Below are 22,371 nucleotides of genomic sequence, written 5' to 3'. Positions count from 1 at the left end.
AAACAACCCTGGGGATCTACCATGAGCATTCAGCTACCCCAGCAACACACACGATGCAAGAGTTTTAAGCACCTGAGGTCTGTTACAGCCGTCACCCGCAACACGAAGTTGGCTTCAGAACGGCGGCACCGCATTTTAGAAGCCCCAGCCACCACTAGGTACCACTGCCAGCACCCAGACCCGAGCTGCTTGCTAACAGCACCCTCCAGCAGCCCGGCTTCGTCGCTCCCAGGCACGGCCGGGAAGCGCACCCGCTGCCGGCAGGGAGAAGGCTCATTAGGGGCACGGGGAGAAGCGGCTACCCCGAGAACCCGCTGCTCGCCTGGCCGGCACCCCACGACACAGCTTTGCCGGTGACAGCACCTCCAAAGGTGCCTCGCTGGCAGCTGCATGCGATCCTCGCAGCCGAGTAACGATGCTTTGTTCTTACAGACCACGACCAACTTCAGCCCCCTTCGCAAAACGCTCTCGTACAGCACATCTCCCCTTCCATGATTCCCAGACCCTCTGGGATTTCCCGATTTGAAGCAAGTCCCCATCCAAACCTTGTTGCCAGTCCCCAACACCCCAGGTGCAGAACAGGCTGCCCATGAGGACCATGCAAAGCCCGCAGGCGTTATCACCCCAGAGCAACAAGGCATTTAAAGATTTTCACAGCCTACCTGTGACGGTCACCAGCATGGAGGCCACGAGTGGACGGTTGTTGTCCAGCTTGCGGCTCAGCCTCAGCTCCCCGCTCGACTGATTTACAATCAACAAGTGCAGTTCATTTCCCCGTTCAAAGGTGTAGAAGAGGCGGTCGGACACGTCGGGGTCATATGCTGGGACCTTCCCTATGACCCCTGAGGGGAAGGTGTTGGACTTATTGGACACATAGTTATTGAACAGGATCTGGAAGTTCTTGAGAACAGGGCTGTTGTCGTTCTGGTCAATGAGTTTGATGTGGACCGTGGCTCTGCTGACCAAAGGGGCAGAGGTGGCTTGTACTACAATCACATACTCTGGTTTTGTCTCATAATCCAGATCTATCAAGGCTGTGAGCTCCCCAGAAAAGATGTCCATCTGGAATATCTCGGGGATGTTGCCTTCCACAACTTGGTACATGATTTGGGCATTGGGTCCCTCATCTGGGTCGATGGCTGTGATCTGGGCCACGACAGAGCCTACGATGCTGTTCTCCTTTACCAAGACCTCAAACTCTTCGGCTGGAAAGACAGGGGCATTGTCATTCACGTCCTGAATGGTAACCTGGATATGGACAGGAGTTCGCTGAGGAGGGATGCCCCTGTCCACAGCGTACGCAGTCAACTCATAGACAGGGACGTTCTCGCGGTCCAGCCTGCGGACGGTGCGAATGATGCCTGAAGTGGGCTCTATGGTGAAGTCTCCATCCCCGTCATCCCCGTTCTGGAAGGTGTACTGCACTCGCCCGTTGGTGTGGGCATCCCGGTCAGTGGCAGAGATCTGGAGCACACTGGTGAAGGGAGGTGCGTCCTCAGAGATCATGCCCTGGTAATGAGTGCTGACGAACTGGGGCGCATTGTCATTAACGTCATTCACCATGATTTCAACATAGGTGGTATCTGCTTTCTGAGGGATCCCATTGTCCTTGGCAGTAATAGCCAACGTGTAGGTGACCTGGTCCTCGTAGTCCAGTTCTGCCTGGAGAGTGATGGCCCCGGAGTCTGGATCGATGCGAAACTGAGGGACATTGTCTTCTAGGTAGTATGTGATGCGGGCGTTTTCCCCCACGTCATCGTCCGTGGCACTGATCACCACCACAGTGCTGCCAACAGGACGGTCCTCGTTGATGCTCACAGAGTAGTGGGCGCTCTGGAAGACGGGCCGGTGCGTGTTGGCATCGGTGATGTTGATGTGAACATGGCAGTTGTCACGCAGGGTGCGGTCGGAGGCCGTCACGGTGAGCACGTAGCGCCTCTCCTGCTTGTAGTCCAGCGGCAGGGACAGAGTGATGATCCCCACCCCACCCTGCGTGCTGATGGAGAAGCGGTTCCGCGTGTTGCCTCCCGTGATCTGGTAGGTGATGGCGCTGTTCACGTCCCGATCAATTGCTGTGACACTGAGGACGCTGGTCCCCACAGCCGCATCCTCGTTCAGGCGGATAAAGTACTCTTTCTGGGTGAACTCGGGGCGGTTGTCGTTGACATCCATGACCGTGATGGTGACACTGGCAGACGCAGACAAAGACGGGGAGCCGTGATCCCGAGCCTCTACCCCAAAGAAATAGTGCTCTACCAACTCCCGGTCCAAGGGCCCACTGACTGTGATCCACCCTGTGGCACTGTTCACCACGAAGGGCGTGTCGGCCGAGACCCCCGTCAGTTTGTACTCCAGGCGCGCATTCTCGCCGTAGTCCGCGTCCACGGCCTGGATGTGGATGACGGAGTGGCCGAGGGGAGCGTTCTCCAGGACGGAGATTTGGAAGGGGGTGCTGACAAAGATGGGGGCATGGTCGTTGATGTCCACCACTTGGATGCTGGCCATGCCGGTGTTGTTGGAGAGGGGAGGGCGCCCTGCGTCCTGCGCCCGGATCCTCAGGGCGTACTCCCGCTCCACCTCGAAATCCAGTGGGGCCACCACCTGTATCTCCCCAGTGACGCTGTCGATGGAGAACTGGCCCCGGCTGTTCCCGCTGATGATATTGTAGTGAACGAGTGCGTTGTTGTCCTTGTCCAAGTCCGTGGCGGTGACGCGCAGGATTTCCGTGTGGGGCCGTATGTCCTCCCTCACCTGGACGATGTAGCGCTTCTCGCTGAACTGTGGGGTGTTGTCATTCTCGTCCAGCACCGTGATGTAGACCTTGACGGTGGCGGAGCGAGGCCCCGGCTCCCTCCCCTGGTCGTTGGCCTCCACCACCAGGGAGTACCTCTCCATCTTCTCCCTGTCCACCGGCCCGCTGGTGGTGATGAGGCCGGAGCGGGGATCGATCTCGAAGACGGCGTGGGTGGCCCGCTCGTTGACAAAGCGGTAGCGGATGTTGGCGTTGGGCGGCGAGTCGACGTCGGTGGCCCGCAGCTGCAGGATGGGGTAGCCTTCCTCCACGTTCTCCCGGATGGTCTCCCGGTACTCGCCCTGCTCGAAGACCGGGTCGTGGTCGTTGCGGTCAGCCACGGCGATGGCCACCATGGTGGTGGCGGACAGCCGGGGCGCCCCGTGGTCGGCGGCCGTCACTCGGAAGTAGTGCAGCTCCATGCTCTCCCGGTCGAGGGCCTGGGTGGTGGTGATGAGCCCGGCCCGCGGGTCGATGCTGAAGAGCTCCCGCGACCGGCTGTTCATCAGGGCGTCCATGGAGTACACCAGCCGCCCCGCCTCGCCCCCGTCGGGGTCCTGCGCCGCCACCGCCACCACCGCCGTCCCCGCCGGCTGGTTCTCGGCCACCTCCGCCTGGTAGTTGTACTGCGGGAACAGCGGGTGCCGGTTGGGGGCCGATCGCCTCCCCCGCGATGCCGGCGGCGGCGGCGGGGCGCTGCGGGGCGGGCAGCGCTGCGGGGACCGGCGGCGGGGCCCCGGGGGCAGCCCCGGGGGGGCGGCAGCAGCCGCCACCCAGCACGGCGAGGCGGCGGGGCACCCCCCGCTGCCCGGCGGCGCGGCGGCCCCCAGCCCGGGGGGGAACAAAGGGAGCAGCAGCAGAAGGAGAAGGAGGAGAAGCGGCGGCGGTCCCCGCTGGCGGCGGCGGCTCGGGGCGGCCGGCGGCGGCTGCTGCTGCTGCTGCTGCTGCTCCTCCGCCGCCATGGTGGCTCGGCGGCCGCCGCCCGGGCCGGGCGCTCGGCGGCTGGGCTCAGCGCCGCCCCCGCCTAGCGGCGGCGATGGGCGCCCCCCGCCCCGCTCCGCTCCGCCGCGGCCGGGGGTGGCGGCGGCTCCTCCCGCAGCCCCAACATGGCTCCCGCCGCCCCGCCCCGCTCCGCCCGCCGCCGCCATCTTGAGGAGGGCGGGCGGCGGGGAGATCGTCGGCTTCGCGGCCCCCGTGTTCTGCCGAACCGAAAGCCCTCGTTCTCGTTGTCACCTCGTTCTCGGTGCCAAGCAGCGCGGCCTGAGATGCTGACGGTTGTAATGGGCTCCCCGGTAATGGGCTTTATGGTCCCGTTAGCGTCCAGCACCTTGGAAGTGCGAGGTGCAGGTTATGGGGTGCGCACTGGGGAAGAAAGAGACACATCGGGGTGAGAGTAATGAGGGAGCGGTGTGTGGGGAGAAGTGGGCAGGGAGCACCCTGGGTGCACCCAGTGCTGCCGTGCACAGCCCAGCTGAGCTGGGCAACACACCTGAAGGAAGACGAGGAGATGCTGTCAGCCCCTGGGCACAGCAGGCTGGGGGCCACCAAGGGGTTTGGGTCCCCAGAGGGGTTCAGCAGCCCCATACCGGCTGCAGATGGGGTCACAACACCCCACATACTGCTGCTGCAGCGCAAACCCCAGTGTCAAACCCACCTCTGGCCCCTGACCCTGCGCGCACCAAGCACAACCACCACCACTCAGGACAGCATGTGGTGGGTGCAGGTTTCTAAGCCCTGGAGAAGCTGGCACGAGAGCTTGTAATGGGCCAGTGTGTGTCAGCACCAAGCTGTGTGCGTGCACTGCCTGGGGGGGGATTCACATTCTCCGGGTGCCTGCCCCAGCCCTGTTAGCCTAACAGCAAGTGGCACAGCAGCCCTGGCCCGGTGACAGCCTGACCTACTTTGGGGAAGTGTCACAGCCCTCAGGCCAGCATCGGAGACCGGGCGCTGTCACCTCCCCACCAGAACGTGCCAGCTTCACGCCAGCCTCTGCCACCAGCTCCTTAGGCATCATGCCTCCTTAACCACAGCATTTCCCATCAAGAAACCCAATCAGAAGAGAGGTGATGCTTTTAAAAAATTATGAAAGCTTTCAAGTTTATTTGCTCTAATTACCCAGCTGGCAGCTCGGGAGAATAAGGAAGTCATCGGGGTATTACTGCCACAAAATAGTCGTAATTGAATCATTCCAGACAATAAACCAGAGGTGCAGGTCGCAGATTGCTTCCGCTGCACCAGGCCCCCAACACCCCGAGCTGCCACAAACATGCTGATAGGAGGAGATAGCACCCTAATAATGGCCTGAAACAGCTGATGGAAACTCGTATCTCAGTGCTGGAAGCCAAGTGTGGGAAAAGTGACTGCAGCACCACTCCCATTTGGGGTGAGCAGCCAATGCTTTGCTTTCCAGGCAGCAGACACCCACCCCACAGCCGGCACCCAGCCACCCCTCTGCCTCAGTCCCCCCCCCTCGACAGGGCTCATCCACACCACGCTGGGACAGACGGGGCTACATTCACACAAGTCCAGTTTAAGACATTTTATTCCTCCGCATGTTACACTTAGTGTTTAAGAAAAATACAGGATCCCTTTTGACATTCATACATTTTTACAGGGGAAAAATAGGTTTCTCTATGAGGGCAGTTATTATGCTTTGGACACTCCCAGGCTGACTCGAGGGGGTCCTCACTCCTCTGTTCCTGAGCATCGCTGCCCCTGTGCCCAGAGCCCAGGCCTGCAGAGCAGAGCTCAGGTGTTGTTTCCTCAAGCTATAAAACACAGCGCCCAGTACTTCCAGTTCCAAATGCCAATAGCTCCTACCAGGATACTGCAAAGGAACAGCTGGGAACAGGGAGTGACCAGACTGCGGACACAAATATTTAAGAGACCCATGTTAGTGTGTGTGACCATCTGTAACAGGGAAACAGGTTAATCCCATTTGCTAGAAACATAGAGGAAATATAAATAAGGGTTCCCCACACTCGTGCATAGTCACAAACAGCTACTGGACACCAGGCTCACGCTGCCTCCGAGCGCTGCCGCATGGAGAGGAAGGGCAGCGAGGCAGAGCTGCTACGAAGCTCAAGGCAAGAAAATCCACAGGCTTTACAAAGAGTGCCCCTGCCCACACGCAGCCCCTCTGCCCGGGGCAATGCTGCTAGAGAGGCAGCAAGCAGCAGCTTCTGCTTGGCAGGACGTGTCTTTGCACTGTGTCCACGCCAAAGGCTTCCTAAGAGCAGCGTCGCCCAGGCAGCCGTTAGTTCTAGGCTGCCACAGTGGGCAAGAAATTCAGATTTAAACATCACTATAGAAAGCAGGTTGAAAAAAGCAGCTGCTGCACTAAGACCTCTATGACCCTACGTGGACTGCTACCTCTAGTCAAAGCTGAGGGCCAGGAGGGAGGGGAAGGCTCACTAGACAAGGCGTTAGACAGCGAGCAGGCTACCTCCCTTGGCAGGGCTGCAGCACATTGGCACTAGCAGCAGCGAACAAAACAGATGTTACGAAAGCTTCTTCCAAGCACCAGCGGACTCCACTTGGACACTGCAGGGAGATGCACATGGAAAAGAAGTGATACTCGAAGGCAAAGGCCTTTCGCTTCGGGACCTCAGGACACCAGCGCAGCTGAACGCACACCGCCACCCTGGCTAAGTCCCTCTCGAGCTCTCTGCCCCTCGTGCCAGTTAAATGCCTCCTGCCCGAGTGCTGGAGGTAAACCACGTGCCAGCGCCCACCCCGCTCTGCCCAGCGCCAACCTCCCGGAGCGCCAGGCCCCAGGGCACCCCATGCCCTTTCTGTTGCTTGCGTTTCTAAAGGGCCGGTGAACACTGTCCGAACCTAGGCCTCGCACAGAGGAATATAAGGTATGAGCTGTACTGGAAGGAAACGAGGAGAAAGTGTCAACAAGAGACGTCTTTGATCCAAGTGGTTTGAACTCCAGTCCGAGCCAAGGGGCAGTTAGCTGGTACCAGGAGAGATTTCTGGGAACTCCTTGTAAATCTCCAAGATGATCAGTTTGTCCATCTGGCACTGCTGCCCCTCCTCCTCCTCCCCTAGGATGCGCTGCAAGATGCCCTGCAGGTCAGAGAGGCGGTGCTGGTGCTGCAGATACGGCGTGGAGCGGATGATGGCGTGCATCAGAGACAGATACTCCATCCTCAGCTGCCAAGTGGGAGGGGAGAAAAAACAGAGAGCACAATGAAAGATTCAAAGTGAGATAAACAAGCATGCCAGCCTCCATTACAGCATGAGCACAGGAACAGCTGCTGCTGCATGACCAGCCAGAGAGCAACTCCAAAGGCACCTGCTTTGCTTAAGGACTCGTTAGTAGTATGGAAAACTGCACTTTTCCCACAGCACCCTAATATTGCTCTTGACCAACTCGAACAGACACATCCCCTGCCTCTTGCACTAACAAAAAACAAGCGATCCCTCCTACTTCTACTACTCACAGAGGGGCCCAAAGGTTGCTGGACAGAAGGGTGCAGACCACCAAAAGCCTGGCAGATGTTTCTTCAAACACACCTTTCTACGACGGTGTGTCAGGCAAGATAAATCCCCCCTCCTCCTCCTCAGACCCCAAGACAGATTTGGGCACCCAGAAATGTTGCGCCCACCCCAGGACTCCACTCCTGTCTGCATCAGCAGGCCCTACAGATGACAAGGAAAAACACTATTTCTTAGGTACTGTGCTCCCTTTTTCAAAGCCTACAGCCTCCTGCGAGCACCTTGTCTCCAGGGGAGAGATCAGCGATCTGCCGCACCAGGATGTCTATCAGGACCATCATGTCTGTGTGGTAGAAGATGCTGGCTGTATCCTTGCTGGCAAAGATGTCCTGCAGAAACTTCAGCACTGAGTGCGGCGGCTGAGGCTGATGCTTGAAGATACAAACTGGATCATCTGGAGGTGGCAGAGAGATTGCATTAAGGCCAAGCACTCCTCCCACCTCCTCCATCTTCAGTGTCAACCCCTGCGTTAGGCCCTACAGGATTTGGAGGAGGCTTCCCCTGACCTCTGTGAGCTGCTCCCTGCCCTACAGCTAGCTTTTGTGCTGGCAGACCTCCGTGCCTCACACAAAGCTGTGTAATCAGGATGGCAGCTCTGCAGGGCACCAAGCAGAGTCCAAATTCATTAGCATTAGCATTAATCATTGTTTATGTTTCACCTAACATCCCAGGTGAAAGCTCATTAGTGCATCACCTCCTCCCAGTGCCTCCCCTCCTTGCTCAACAGCTACCACTCATTTTCTCCCTGGTTTATTAAGTCTGGTCGAATGACCCCTCTGAAAAGCCCACCAGGGCCTGTGTCAGAGACAAGCTTCACCATGGAGACGAGGCTAGTACCATCCTGGAAGCACGAAAGAAACACCTGCAAGTTTAAATTAGCCGTCACGTCCTGTTTTCTACCAAAACACGTCCCTGCAGACCCCAAGAGGGGCTCTAGAACACTGCAGGACCCTCCAGCAGAAGGAGGGCACAAGAGAAGCATCTTCATTAGGTTTTCGCCCCCCCCTTTCTTCCCCCAGCCCCTCACAGTAAGGTGATCCCTGTAGGGAATCTGGCATGGAAAAGGCTAAACAAAGGCTTTGGGACGAGGCCAGACAGAGGAGCACGGATATGCAGGCTGTCCTCAAGCTGATATAGCATAGAGGCTGATTTGCAACCCCAAAGAGAACTAAAGCCTGAGTAAGATGAGCTGCAAGCATCACAGGATGAGTTATTTACCAGCAAATCAACAAAATGAATCTCAGGCAGCAAAGCCCCTGTGATCCAGAAGGTATTAGAAAGCACAATAGTGGCATGCAGCACAGGCAGAAATACCTGGCACTGCTCTGCCTGCAGCGATCTCCAGCTTTCTAACAATCTGCCGTGCAAAAGCTCTGCACATACAGCGGCTTTCACTCCACGCCTGGAGCAGGCACGGAGCTAACCCTCTGCTGGCAATTTTGAGATGGGAAGTTTCACTCTAAGCGGCCTGTCGGAAAGCAAGAACTCCCTCTGGATCTGTCCCCCAGAGCAGCTGACTGCCAGCACACGCTGTGGTTCGTGTGCCAGCGCTGACGGAGCCCCGTCTGTCCGAGGACAGAAGTGGCCCAGCACCAGCTTTCCTCCCGACAAGAGCTTGCCTAGAGGCAGCTGCACTGCGAGACGGGGCTGGTCTGACACAGGAACACCAGTTTGCATGAAAAAGCTGGCCCAGAGGCCTCTTCTCCCTTCCCTGCTGCAGTCAGTATCGCTTCATTCTTTATGCGGCTCCGTCCTCAGCAATGCAGCCTGTCACCCTCACAAACTCACCAGGAAGCACCGCATCCTGCCCGAGCCCCCAGCTCCTCAGCTACCTGCATCCAACATCCCAGCCCTTCAGGAGCACCGGGCTCCTCTCCCTGAGTCACCATTAGCTGCACCCCCCACCAGCCCCGTAACAATGCCACACTCACCTCCCCTGTTCAGCAGCAGCAGCAGCTTCTCCGTGAACGTCTTGACATTCGAGTGCTTGCTTATCGTAGTCATGATCACACTGTGTTCTGGAACTAGGGAAGAAACCCCATTCAGCACATGCCTTTGTTTGCTGAGACCACAGTACCACCACCAACAAAAAAAAAACAGCAGAGGGCTCCTACTTCACATCATTGCTCTGGGGAGCGACTGGGAACCAGCGTGAACCAAAAAGTTTCAGCCTCCCAGAACGGGCAAGCAGGGAGAGGGACCGATAGGAGAGCCGAAACAAGTCTGGAAGCAATGCATTAAATAATTAGGTCTTTGTGTGCATCAGATTCACATGTGGGCTTCAGTTCAGCAAGCCAAAATACCTTGCAGAGGCTTTATATTGTGGAACATGGCCCCTGCTCACAGCCCTCTGAAGCCAAGGGCTCCTCTCTCCTGCACCCTCACACTCTGCATCAGCAGTGCCCCGCTGGAATTTATTGCCTTGCAAGCTCTCACAAGAAGTGATGGCCAGCTCCCAGAAGCACGCCAGAAGGGAAAAGTACTTCTTCCCAACACTCAGCACTGGGCTGTGCCACAGGAAGGGTTGAAGAGTTCCTCCGGGAGATGTCCCCTGACCTGCTTTGGGGGTGACTTCTCGTTGCTAAAATGCACTTACCCCAGCAGACCTCATGCACATGAGTGTGCCTGCTGAGAAGCATCCAAACACCACAGTGTGGCTACTTCTGCATCAGGATTGGCGACCCTATAATATTTCATGGGCTGTGAAGGGTTTTAGGATCCTTCACATTGAAAGGCATCAATATAATTCATTTTAGCAGATGTTTTTTTTTTTTTTTGAACTAACTCCACACAACTGAAATATAAGACAGATGAACCTTGCAGACAGAGGAATAAAAATTCCATCCACTAATAAGCAACCTGAAAATCATTTAACATGTTCTTAGCATCAGAGAACAAGTCACTGCTCTTGGCTACACCCCAGGTGGGCAATAATCCCCCAGAAACACGCTGCCTGTCATACATTATTGCCTAATTACTGCAGTCAGGAAGTATATGGGTAGCTGTGAGAAGGTGTAATGAATGAAAGCAGCAGAGACTATGCTTGATCAGCCTCTGTGCAATCAACTTTCACATGAAATTAGAAACTTTCACACAAATATTAAATGAAGCACAACTCAAGATAACAGGTAAATTACTGGACATGTCTTTGTTCCTTTATCCTCCCCTCTCTCCACAAAGCCAAGGATAAAGGCATGAAGCTGACCAAGAGGAAATAATTAAAAGACAACTGGAGCAATAGGAGGTTTTGCACACTCAGGGTGAACAAGTGGCCTCTCTTACCAGGACATGGCACTACTCCAGTCATCCAACAGCAGACTTTGAAGCTCACAGACAGCCCTGGTAGGGAGAGGGCAAATGCCCTTCTCTGGGGACCGGAGGTTTTGTCTATTAAGGAGCTCAGCAGGGAAGGGAGGATTGAGAATGAGGGGAGCCAGGAGAGCGTGCAGCTCAGGCTAAGGTTGAAGAGCCTGGCCCCAGTGCATGAGCACTGAATGAAGTGCAAGAGGTGCAGCGACGTAAGCAGGTCTGTAAAGACCTACAAAAAGCAGACGACTTTCTTTTTGGACTGATTTCAAGAAATTCGTATTGGAGCATCTTCTCTTCCAAATTAACTGTGCCTGAGTTAGCCACATGCACGCTCTGCAAGTGCAGGCCAGAAATTGCTTTGATCCAGCCAGCTTGTAAGTATGGAGAGAAATCCACTGGGCTTCAGAGGGTCAGCTGGTTGGACGTGGGCTCTCAGGCTGTTCTTTCCTCTGGGGTTTTGAACAATGTTTAACAAGACAAAAGGCTTGGGAGAAACGGTGTACTGCCAGAGGCTATGGGAGCTGGACAGGTTATCACAGCACCTTCAAGTCCCATTCTTCATTCCCTTGTTGCTCCAGACCACTGAAATCCTGCCAAGGCAGAACAGCACCAAACCAACCTGGAATGTGGAGATTGAAGGCCAAAAGGACGTTGACAAACAAGTCAGGCAGCTGGTCAGTGGTGTCTGAGGGCAGCCCGTCCTCAATCACGTCCAGCAAGAACTGCACAAACTGAGAGTTGAGATGTTCTGCACAAAGAGAAAGATGGCCATTTACAGCACTGTGAAAATAAACCAAGTAACACGGGACCGTGCAAGCCACTTCCCCATGCTTTTATGCTTAAAACCATTAGTAGAGTGCCAGTGTCAGCCACCAGGGAATTAACAAATGTCTTTGTGCAAGAGACAAATGACTCAGAGAGCTACCCACAGTTCAGACAAATGCTGAATGTTGGTCTCCCACTGGCAATTTTTTGGAGTAAATAAAATGCCAAATTCTGCTTTAGCTGTTGTTCCAGCATCACTGCTACCAAGGAAGGCTTCAGATAGGAAGAGATTTGTATTCTTGACCACTGATCTAATCCATCTGTTTAAAAAAGAATAATCATCCAGATCATTAGTAATAACCCATTTTTCAATTTAGCTATTAAGAAAGCTCAGGAGCTCATGCAAATAAGTCCACCTGCTGGAAATAATTGCCAGGGTTACACGAGGAGAGAAAAGCAGGAGATGTGGAGACTCACTCCTCAGTCCCTGCTGCACCGGCTTAAATCTTGTACGTGTTTATTGGGGTGTTAAGGTGAAGCTGCTGAGGAGATGATTATGAAAATCTCTACAGTGTTTCTATAGGAGAACTGATGAAAACTGAACCCAGAGCTTCCCAAGTATTGGGAAAACAATACCTGGCCAAGGAAAGATACAGGCAGAGAGTGCTTTCTAGCTGAAGGTTGGAATGAGAGGACAATGGATAAAACAGATCTGGAACATTTGCACTTCCCTATTGATTGCAATACTCTCAATCATCTCTGCTCTCACTAAGAGCTTGAAACTCACAGGGCTGCACCACGCTGTTACAAGGGAGAGCAGGGAAAGGCCACATTATGCAGCTGATGGATTTAGTGGGCGTTTGTGGAACAATCTGGACTCAGCCTCATCAGCAGACAGAATGTCTCAGACAAATGAGGCGCGTGTTGTCATGAAGGACAGCAGTAAAAAAAATATTTGGATAAGTATGCCACTTAGCCATAAGCGATGGGCCAAACTGCATCTTCTGCAGCATGGCATCAGCCCTCTACTGCTCCAACCCAGACTTGTGCTGCTCGTTCTGAAAATCTGTCATCTCAGCTGTTTCCAGCAGGCAGGCTCTAGCGAAGAGCAGACCCCATTCTTGCCTTGCTGACATTGAGCTCTCCCCTAGCTGTCCCTGATTCGGCCACCAGAAAAGCTCCCTCTCCTGTGCCTACTGACGTGCCCTAAATGTCCCAGCATCAGCTCTGCCATCCTACCCAGCCACGAGCACGTGCCACTCTTACCGTAGTGATGATATGGAAGGGGCTCCCCCATGGAGAATATCATTGCCAGCACCAGGGCAGAGTAGCACATCTTCTGATGATCTGCAAGACAACCCCAGAGGTCCTGCCATTAATTCTTCTGAGGGTGCAACACGCTATTCCCTAGCTGCAGAGGCAAAGTCACACATTTCGTACAGACATTTAACACTGATTAGACTGCTCTTTGTTCCTGTATTTATTGAACTATAAGGGTATTTTCCCCTTGTTTAAGCACATACCTTCTGTGCCATGCATTTCTAAATCAATTTAAAAATACAACAAAATTCTCAATTTTTTTTCCCTTCCACTTAAGGAGGATCTGGGCAAACTCGATCTGAATAATTAAAAACCTCCCCTGCACAGTCCCAGGACGCATTCCATAGTTATGCAATTACTGAACCCAAAAAAGCATCCATCTGGCCACCTTGAAATACCGCCTGTTCCAACCAGCACCACCCCCGGACCGCTGTGCTGCTCGTTACCATCTCTGCACTGCTCCACTTGTGCTACCTCAGCTCTGCCCGGAGGTATGAGAGGTCTCTGGGGAGCCCAGATCCCCGCTCACGACTCCGGCTGTGCATCTGCCCGCTTCCCAGGCCACACGCATCTCCAGCGCTAACACGTCCTGCAGCCTGCTAGTCCAACACAATTTTTTGCTGGCAGCAGCTATATGTAAATATCCCACAGAACCACAGCCGGTGCCTTCCCGGAATTTTAATTAACTGATACACCTCGGTAGATATTTGCAGAGGGAAAAAAAAGTCACAGAATACGATCTGTGTTATAACAAAAGGCAGCCTCCATCCGTTTTAGCGATTCTGAAGATGATAGGAAAAGTTGTATTATTTTTATGAAGCAGGTTACCACATGTACTGGCTAAATAAAGTTCAGCTACATCTGCCGAAATAGCCTACAGGCACCTGTTACAAGAAAACCATGTGTTTCGTTATTAGAAGACCAAAACAGTACTTCTTATCGGACCAGAAGAAAAAAGTCCCTTTGATGTCTGATCCTTCCCTGCAAGGCATACTGGTTCCGGTTCCCCCACTGACCCATTAAGACATATCACTGCTCTGTGCACAGATCAACCCAGCTCTAAGCACCTGTGTCCTGCAGTTTGACTTTGACTGCACAGGCTGATGCCTTCATTGCTACTAGGTGCTCCTGGAATTGGCCCCTGGACTTGCAGCACTTGGCAGCTCACAGACTTACTGTTAGCAAGAGGGAAAAAATTAAATCCTATCTGCCTACTAATCCTGAGAAGTCATCTCAATAAGCAGAGTCTGTAAATAAAGAACATGCAGACTTTGTCGAAACTCCACAAGATGCTTGAGGTTTCGAACAGCAAATACTTTAGTAAGAACGTATCATTTGGGGCTTTATGCATTAAAAGATTAAGAGTTTGTATGAGAGCAGTCTGGACCACGTGGCAGCAAAGAAAGCTGGGAACTGCTGTTTACTCTTGCTAAATGGAGAGGGAGGACATTCAATAACTTAACTATATTTCATACTTACATAAGGACCTCCCAGCTACAAGGTGTCAGTGATGCCAAAGCTCACTGTAGTAGGAAAAGAATCTGACAAAAGTAGCAGGAACCTGCACAGTTGGAGCTGACAGGTAAAAGTTGCTCCTAGGTGTAACCAACCAGCTACCGTGGGCATGTTCCCACATTTGGGAGTGCTTTTTTCCTAATTGTTCACTACACGGTCTCTTCACTCCTTCCTCCAAGGCATCTGGAGCCGGTACCAGAGGCAGGATGCTGCAGTAGATATAGGGACCTGCTGTTCCTGTGTTCTTAATAAGGCTTTCACAATCAAAACATTTTCTCTCATCGCATCAGGAGCAATAAAATAATGATCTGAGAACTAGAAGCCAGTGATAAACATACAGTTGTAGAAAATAGGGAAGGAGATTAATTAGATATGGATGGGGAGGGTGGTTTCACATGTCCTTGGCCCATCTGCCACGAACTATTGTCCATTCATCTTGGCTGACAGCAGACTCTCTACTAGGTGGCAAATCTTGTAGGATTTGCCTAAGAATGGAATGAAAGGATGATGAAAACAGTCTGAAAGCTGAACTCGGAGAAAATCTGGATTAACCTGGTGCACTCGCTCACCACAGACTCTACAAGTTTTTGGAGTGTTCCTGCTGTGACAAGTCTCATCCAAGGCTGTGCCCTTTAAGATGCTGAAGAACAGAGTAATTGCCAGCCGAAGCACAGCCTTTTTTCCTTCCAGAGCAGCACGCGTGGCTGCAAGCACGTAAATAGCATTAACACAACTCTCCTGAAGCAGTGGGACGCTGTTGACGTCAGACCGATGAATGTCACTCAAGTGGCCACGAAGGGTGGCAGCGATGCGGCTGTGTGCTCACCGGCCTGCACTTCCCGAGCCTGCTGAGGTGCTGGCAAGAAAGCTGCTGTTATGTGTGACAGGAATTTCTCAGAGGCCTTCAAAGACCTTGCTTTCCACCTCTAAACACAGCAGCACAAATTCAGGCACTGGGAGCAGACACAGCTGTCTACAACTCAAATAAAAGAAGCCTGACAGCTGACTTGCATGTACACTGAGCTGCAACAGGGGAGAAAGTCACAATTACTGAGTGGATTATCCCCGTCTGTTTTCTATGGAATTGTTCTGGCTAATTCTGCCTCACTGTGTCTTATTATAAGCTCTTCTAACACTGATAGATGTGCAGGCCAGGCGCATCAGAGGGAAGTGGCTGTCCAGAAGCAATAAGACCCAAGCATCTGGCAGAAGAACTGGCCAGCAGCCAACACGCCTGCCTCGACCCCAGGGTAAAGCTCCTTCTCATCAAAGGCACCCAGCATCCACGCGCAGAGCTTCAGCCTCGGCTGCTCTTCAGTAACAAGCCAGGAGGGATCCCACAGAGCTGCTGCAGCCGGTGCAACAGTCCCCGGTGGCTCAGTGCTGGCACTGATTGCTCCAGCCCCTGCCATCCACAGAAGGGATTAGCTATTGCACGGTATGTCACGGATCAGCTGCTATTCCCCAGTTCCTAGTACCAAAATACGCTCAAGTCATTCCAGCATTCAAGGTCGTGTTTTCACACGAAGTACTGCTTGCCATTTGGCAGCAGGACATGAAGCAGTAAGCACCAGAATGGCAGGAGGGAACTACTAATGCCCTAAGTCACCTCTGAAGGACAGATACGTCTGGGTCAAGGATGGTTACTTCACTGCAGCCCTGCCGAGAAGGCCAGGAGGATTGGATGCTGCACAGATGAGATGCTTGCAAGCATTAGCACGAGGAAGGCAGCAGAGCATCAGGACATCACTTTGAGAGGCTCCTGTAACCAAAGAAGAGCAGCTTTTAACTGTTTAACGGTATTGCCTACATATTACAGTGAGGAGGGCAAATAGCATCTCACTTGAGACAAAGTTAAGGAAAGAAGGGACACCACACAGCTGCAGGTTAGAAGTCCAGGGGACGTAGCAGAGCCACTTTCCATTCACTTCCACTGCAATGCTTTTAGGTCCCCAAAGCAGAGTCTCACACTTGCTAGGAGATGGGCCTGATTCAGCCCACCACAGGTAGATCGGCAAAGGTGTACAGAAGTCGCCCACGTCAGAGCTTGATGCTCCAGCACAAGCAACAGGCAGAAGTAGCTGTGCTACTTGGGATGATGCAGCCCCTGGGAAAATGCCCTGGACAGCAACGCCATGACCAGGCAGGACATAACAAGGGGCTCTGAGACAGCTCAGGATCAGCTGAACAGAACAGAAGACTAAAGGAACAGAGCAGAAGACTGAAGGCTGCTTGCATGACACAGGAGAGGTTCACCTGGAGACAATCTTTACAAGTTAGTGACAGGTGCATAATAAAGTTTATTTTTGGCAGCACAAAATCAGTAGCGTTGTCAGAGAAGCAGTCATAGCTCTGTAACCGAGTATTATTTGCTTCTCAGGCAAAAATACCTCCGCCTAGGGAAGAGGCTTCTCATGCATATACTCAGAAAAAACACCAACAGTGTGACAGGTTCACTGCATATAATTGATATGCTGCGGTAACACAAGGAGAAAGCTTAGCCAACACAGCCGTAATGATCTCAGTCCCTCTCCACACTAACCCAGCGCGCTTTGTGCAGCCCTCAGCTCAAACAGGATTTTTCAGTCAGTCCCCACACGAGAAATATCTGTGCTCCAAAGCATCTAAGCAAAGGTGATCACAAAGCCTTGTGGCTTGGCTTTCACCCCCCACACCCCTGCCCAGACACCGGATTAACCCCATGAATCCTGTCCACCACACAGACTGTTTGGCACAGGCTGTAGCAGCATGCTGGGGACGGGGACAACTATTATGCATGTCTGTCCTGGTTTCAGTTAGGACAGAGTTAATTTTCCTCCTAGTAGCTGGCAGGGTGCTATGTTTTGGATTAGAATGAGAAGAGCGCTGATAACACGCTGATGTTTTAATTGTTGTAGAGCAGTGCTTACACCAAGCCAAGGACTTTTCAGCCTCTCTCTGTCCTGCTAGCGAGCAGGCTAGGGATTCAGCAGGAGCTGGGAGGGGACAGACCCAGGACAGCTGACCCAAACTGGCCAAAGGGGTATTCCATACCATCTGACGTCATGCTGAACAATATATAGGGGTGGCTAGCCGGGGTGGAGGGGGGGGGGGGGCCGGCTGCTCGGGGATAGGCTGGGCATCGGTCAACGGGTGGTGAGCAATTGCATTGTGCATCACTTATTTCATACACATTATTACTATTAATACTATTATTATTATTATTATTGTTGTTATTCTTTTCCCTGTCTTAATAAACTGTCTTTATCTCAACTCACAGGCTTCACTTTCCCGTTTCTCTCCCCCATCCTGGAGAGGGAGGGGGGAGGGTGAGCGAACGGCTGTGTGGTGTTTGGCTGCCAGCCGGGCTAAACCACAACAATGTCCAAGGCAGTCGTCTTGGACATTTCCCTGGCTCACATGAAATGGGTGTGACGGTCCTGTTCTGAGCAGAACCGTCACCCTACAGGCTCATCTCCAAATTGCACTTCTCCATTGGCCCCAGGACGCTCACAGCAAACCAACAGGGTGCAGGCTGCAATCAGTGCACAGGCAGCAAGACCTCAATATGCAGGTTCTTCTGATTTGATCCACACAGTCACTCAACAGCTACTTTAATTGGAGGCCACAATTAGAACAAAACACATTTTCAATATCCACTTAAGGTAAAATGTAGTATATGCCACTGGCAACACTGGTGGCCTATAGACTGACTTCAAAATGAGAAGCAAAGTCGTGACTGCCCCAGGCCAGGAATGCATAAGGGGCTGGAATGTAATGTCATGGCAGTATTACTGCATGTTCACCTTGCTCTTTGGTTCTTCCTGGGGGACAAAGGATACTGAGCTAAGTAGGAGCTCTGGGGGACAACAATAGCAAAATCTGGCAACACAACCTCCAGGTCTGCAGGTGTCTCTGGTCAGCATCATGAATCAAACTGGAACAGCTCAAAACATGCTTTAAGACCTGTACAAGCAGTGATACAGATCACTAGAGGCATGTTCAAGAGCTGGAGGGCCTTGCACCATTGGACTGAAACATCCTCTCCCATGCATTCTCCACTTACATCTGTTATAACCTAAAAAACTGTAAAAACAGACACCCTTATCCCCAGAGCACTGAGCGTGTAGAGCAGTCAGGCAGTGACAAGCTACCAGTGCTGCTGTAATCCATCTATCTAAGGGAAAGATGTCCCTGGAGACCTGAGCACAGCAGCTCTGGCTCACCTTGTGTGTGAGTCTGCATGTCTCGGGCCAGCTCCATGGGCAGCACAGAGTTGACAAGCGTTGAGATAACTGCAGCATCCAAGTTGCACATGGCTCCAAAGCATTTCAACAGCAGCAGCCGCAGTGGCACCCTGTGTTCCTGCAAAAACAATTTATTAGATCAAATCATGTCACAGATGAGGGTTACCCAAAGGTGAGAGACATAACTGGCTAAAGTTCCCGCTGCTGGGAAGGCTACAGATCTTCCCAGGGTAACAGTGAACCTAATGCTGAGCTCTGGGTTCAGATACAGATGTGCCAGATGAAAGCTAAATGCAGCAAGGCTTGATGTGCTGCAGCTGGGGACTCAGACAGGATGGGGAAAAGCCTCCAAGCCCCGCAGCATCCTATGGCAGCAAGGTCCAGGAAAGAGGGGAGCAAAGCAACACTGCGTAGCCATTGAAGGCAAAACTTCCATTCTTCCTATACTGATTTTCTTCCTCACTCCCAAGGCTTCTGCTCACAACCTACTTTCCTAAGCAAAGCCATTTACTAATGCACAGGAATGCATCAATTAAATGAGGAGCAGTCACAGCCTGTCAGCTTACCCAAGGCATCCTCAGATATCCATTCTCTAGACATTAGAGATGGTGATTCTGTCCCTCAACGGAGCTAATAAAAGCAGCAAGCTTTCCCCTTCACAGGGCTAGCTTCCGCTTCGGCGTCTGTAGCGTCCTCTGCTCTTCCATGCAGCGTGCATGCATAACACGAGATTTGCCAGCATGGGGAAGAGACGTGCTACAACTCCAACAAGTTCACAGAACTGCCCTATCCAAGGGGAACGTGTTTCATATATTCAACAGAGCAACCCTGCTCTTTTGCATCTTCAGGGAAGCCTCAAAATGAAGAGATATTCAAGGCACGTTGCCACCTTACCATCTGATAATACGCCACAAGGGACAGGACGGATTCAAACTCATTCTTCTTGCACATTTTCTTGCAAACTTCTGGGTCTGCATCTGTCTGGAAGCAGGAATGAACTGGTCAGCCCAGTGACACATCAAAGCAGCAAGGCGGCTGCCGCAGAGAGCTCCAGGGAGGCTAGCTGCTCTTGGATTTCAGTAGCCCCAGCTCAACCACCTTACAAAGCAACCAAAGGTAGAGCACAAACAGCTCCAAACCCACCACCCTGGAAATTCTGCATCAAAGCGAATTCTTAAGAAACATCTCTGCAGTACAGTACGTCTTGGGCTGAAAACATCTAAAAACCCCTTGACCTGAGCAGTACCTTGATGAGCGCATCCTGCAGTTCTGTATGGCAGCTCCAGTGCCGGTCCCGTACTGAGAAGTACTGTACCTCCCCCCACGCTAAATTTGGAGGAAATTGTTACACAAAGAAGCAGGCCCCGCAGTGAGAAAGTAGCTCATGTTTTGAGGTAAAAAGACAACGGCATTTACTACACAAAAAAATAATAATTTGTTCTGCTTATGTCAGAACCAGAGAGGAATACAAAACAGGTGCCACAGCAAAGTCAGTGCTGGCACCTGTTTGTAACACAGGCCACGTCACTGCACCAGGTGACAGCTCCCATACCATTGTGCTCCCCATACACAGGTGGGCTTATATAGCCTAGAGACAGCACCAGAACAGCATTTCCCCCTGCTGTGCACTGCGGGGATGCACCTCTACCATACACACAAACATTTTTTAAATTTATAAGTGTTTTATACTTGCTCGCAAAAACAGCTTTGAAACTCTCTTTCATGAGAACTGAAGAACTTTCACATCTTTGCATTTACTGGGCATCACCCTCCAAGTACTTGTTTGAATAAAGACAGGGAGAAAATAAGTTGGTCTACCTGGACACACTGTATACTTGAGAAATTCCACGTATTTAGAGCCAGTTAAGACACTGGTTACAAAGACCAGCAGAGGTTTGGAAGCTACAATTTGGTGCAGCTCTATATCACGCTTCCACTAAAGACTTACAGCAGGGAGGGTACAAGCAGACCACAGAAGGGAGCGCTCAGGATATGGCACAGACCCTGATGTCAACTTGCACACACTGGTCAGCCATACCAGCCACAGAAGGTATTTTAAATGGACCTACCTGTGCAATATTTGCTCTGGGAGTTTTTTTGTTTGTTTGTTTTTGAAGGGGAGGTGTAGTATTCTCCTGTGAGAGGTATATATCACAACCACCATGAGTAACAGTTCTATAATTCCTTTCATAAGCACTTTATAAAGTGGAGTGAAAGGCAGTTCAAGAGCACTGAGGACCCTGCACAGAAGGGGCAAGGCTTCACACCAACTGTAAGAGATGCACAAGAAGCCTATACTCCCTGAAACAGCAAGTCTGATGGCAACACAAGGACAAAGGAGACCAGAAAAAAAAAAAAGAGGAACTTCACCAGCATCTGTCTGCTGTGCTATGCCTACAAAGAGAGAAATTTACTCACCAGGATGCGAAGCAGCTCCTCCAGGTAGCAGCAGATGACATTCTCGTCCTCGTAGAGTGCCCAGCTGCGCTGCTGAGCATCATCCTTGTGCCTGGCCAGGTCCGCGAAGATCACCTCCAGCCGCTGCTCATCATGGCAGATCTGTCCCGAGGGCAGCCCTGAGCTCAGATCCTGCAAGAGGACACAGTCAGTGGTCACTGGGGTCCTGACAGGTAGCTGTTGTTCGGGTGATTGTTTAATGCAATCTTCGTCTCAGGACTGGCAGTTGGCCTCCTTCAGTCAAGAACTGGCAGCAAAAAGACAGTAAATTTAAGACCTGGCCATTATTTCAGCCTTCCTACTTTTTGGGGTCTCTACTCCCCCCCTTTCCTTGCACAGCCAGTGCAGCCAATGAATCAAATTGGACTCCTGCCCTCAAAAATTGGTGCCAGGACTGGTGCACGGTCACCAAGTCTTTAAATCCAAGCTGTCATCACCCTGCTGGAGCTTTCGCTAGCTTCCAAGGATGCTGAAATATCCAAGCCGCCTCACTCAAGCAACTCACACCCTTTTTTTTCTTACTGCCTGTAACAGCCTATGGCCGAGCCAGTCAAGCCAACGTTCCCAGCTCTTTTCTGGGTGACAAAACGGTAACATAGCAGACTCGCACATCACCAACTTCCCACTTCCCTCAGCAGCAGGGCAGTGTGCTCGCAGAACAGCAGCAGCCATCTCCCTGGGCAGGGGGTGAACGCTGCACTAAGGGGAATGCCCACGTACTATAAGACAAACTTAAGGCAACAAGCCAGCTCAGATGACTACAGCCCTCTGCACATTTCTGAATATTTAAAGGAAGATTCAAAACGCTTGGCCAGAGTACTACGCCCAGCACCAGCCAAACCCTGATTCCCCCTTCCCACGGGGCAGCAAAACATTGCTGCAGCGTTCACAAAAGCAGCCCGGTGCGCACCACGAGCATCAGGCACCCCAACCTCGCTGAACCCCAGGGTTACTCCCCGCAAAACAAACAAGATGTTGAATGATGTAAGGGTATCATAAGAACTACCTGGTTTCCTGAAAGCAGAGCAAGATCAGGAACCTGCACACGGAACGGGGCTGATTACAGATGATGAGCTTAGGCAGCATTAGGAGAGGTAAGAACTAATTTGCAGAAGAACCTAAATTATATACACAAGGGCTTGGCAGCAGTGACAACAAACAGCAGGAGATCAGCAAGGTAGAAGAGAAATGAGCTGAGAAATCCAGACAACAGGGCTAACCAACTCACTGAGACCAAAGCCTTAGCAATTTTGGGATGAAGCTGTCTTGCAGCATGTGGTGACAAGTCACGAGCATTCAGTGTGAAGAGGCCTGCCCTGCTATCAGCCAGGGTACCCCGCTGCTGCGCAGCATCTTCACCTCCCAAACACCCAGAGAAGATTTAATCCTGCCCTGGCACAGCTCCTTTCAGCAGGTCGGCCGCACAGCTTTAAGCAGACCTCACAATACCAACAGAGTGACTTTGCACAGAAAAACGAGCCC

The 22,371-nt window shown here is 52.2% G+C and overlaps 2 protein-coding genes across 3 annotated transcripts in view; both read right to left on the bottom strand.

Moving 5' to 3' along the window:
- CELSR3 (cadherin EGF LAG seven-pass G-type receptor 3) overlaps window positions 1-3,528 on the bottom strand; it is a gene marked incomplete at its 5' end in the record, with an annotated part of 34,873 nt that extends 31,345 nt beyond the window's left edge. Inside the window, one exon of the mRNA XM_040569127.1 lies at window positions 663-3,528. Coding sequence (XP_040425061.1) covers window positions 663-3,528 — 2,866 coding nt within the window. The remainder of the gene's footprint in view (window positions 1-662) is intronic.
- A 1,787-nt stretch (window positions 3,529-5,315) lies between these two features.
- The window catches only part of NCKIPSD (NCK interacting protein with SH3 domain), a 49,069-nt gene continuing 32,013 nt past the window's right edge, over window positions 5,316-22,371 (bottom strand). For both annotated transcript variants that reach the window (XM_040568805.1, XM_040568806.1), the window contains 8 exons: window positions 20,851-21,021; window positions 19,327-19,413; window positions 18,412-18,550; window positions 12,638-12,718; window positions 11,226-11,354; window positions 9,229-9,321; window positions 7,519-7,691; window positions 5,316-6,952 (listed from right to left, as the gene is read on the bottom strand). In XM_040568805.1, the coding sequence (XP_040424739.1) occupies window positions 6,749-6,952; window positions 7,519-7,691; window positions 9,229-9,321; window positions 11,226-11,354; window positions 12,638-12,718; window positions 18,412-18,550; window positions 19,327-19,413; window positions 20,851-21,021 (1,077 nt within the window). In that variant the 3' untranslated portion in view covers window positions 5,316-6,748. The remainder of the gene's footprint in view (window positions 6,953-7,518; window positions 7,692-9,228; window positions 9,322-11,225; window positions 11,355-12,637; window positions 12,719-18,411; window positions 18,551-19,326; window positions 19,414-20,850; window positions 21,022-22,371) is intronic.

Source organism: Cygnus olor, chromosome 10, assembly GCF_009769625.2.
Source record: "Cygnus olor isolate bCygOlo1 chromosome 10, bCygOlo1.pri.v2, whole genome shotgun sequence".
Classification (NCBI taxonomy): Eukaryota; Metazoa; Chordata; class Aves; order Anseriformes; family Anatidae; genus Cygnus; species Cygnus olor.
The sequence above is the reverse complement of the archived record's forward strand: the minus strand, read 5'-3'. Positions and strand labels throughout refer to the sequence as shown.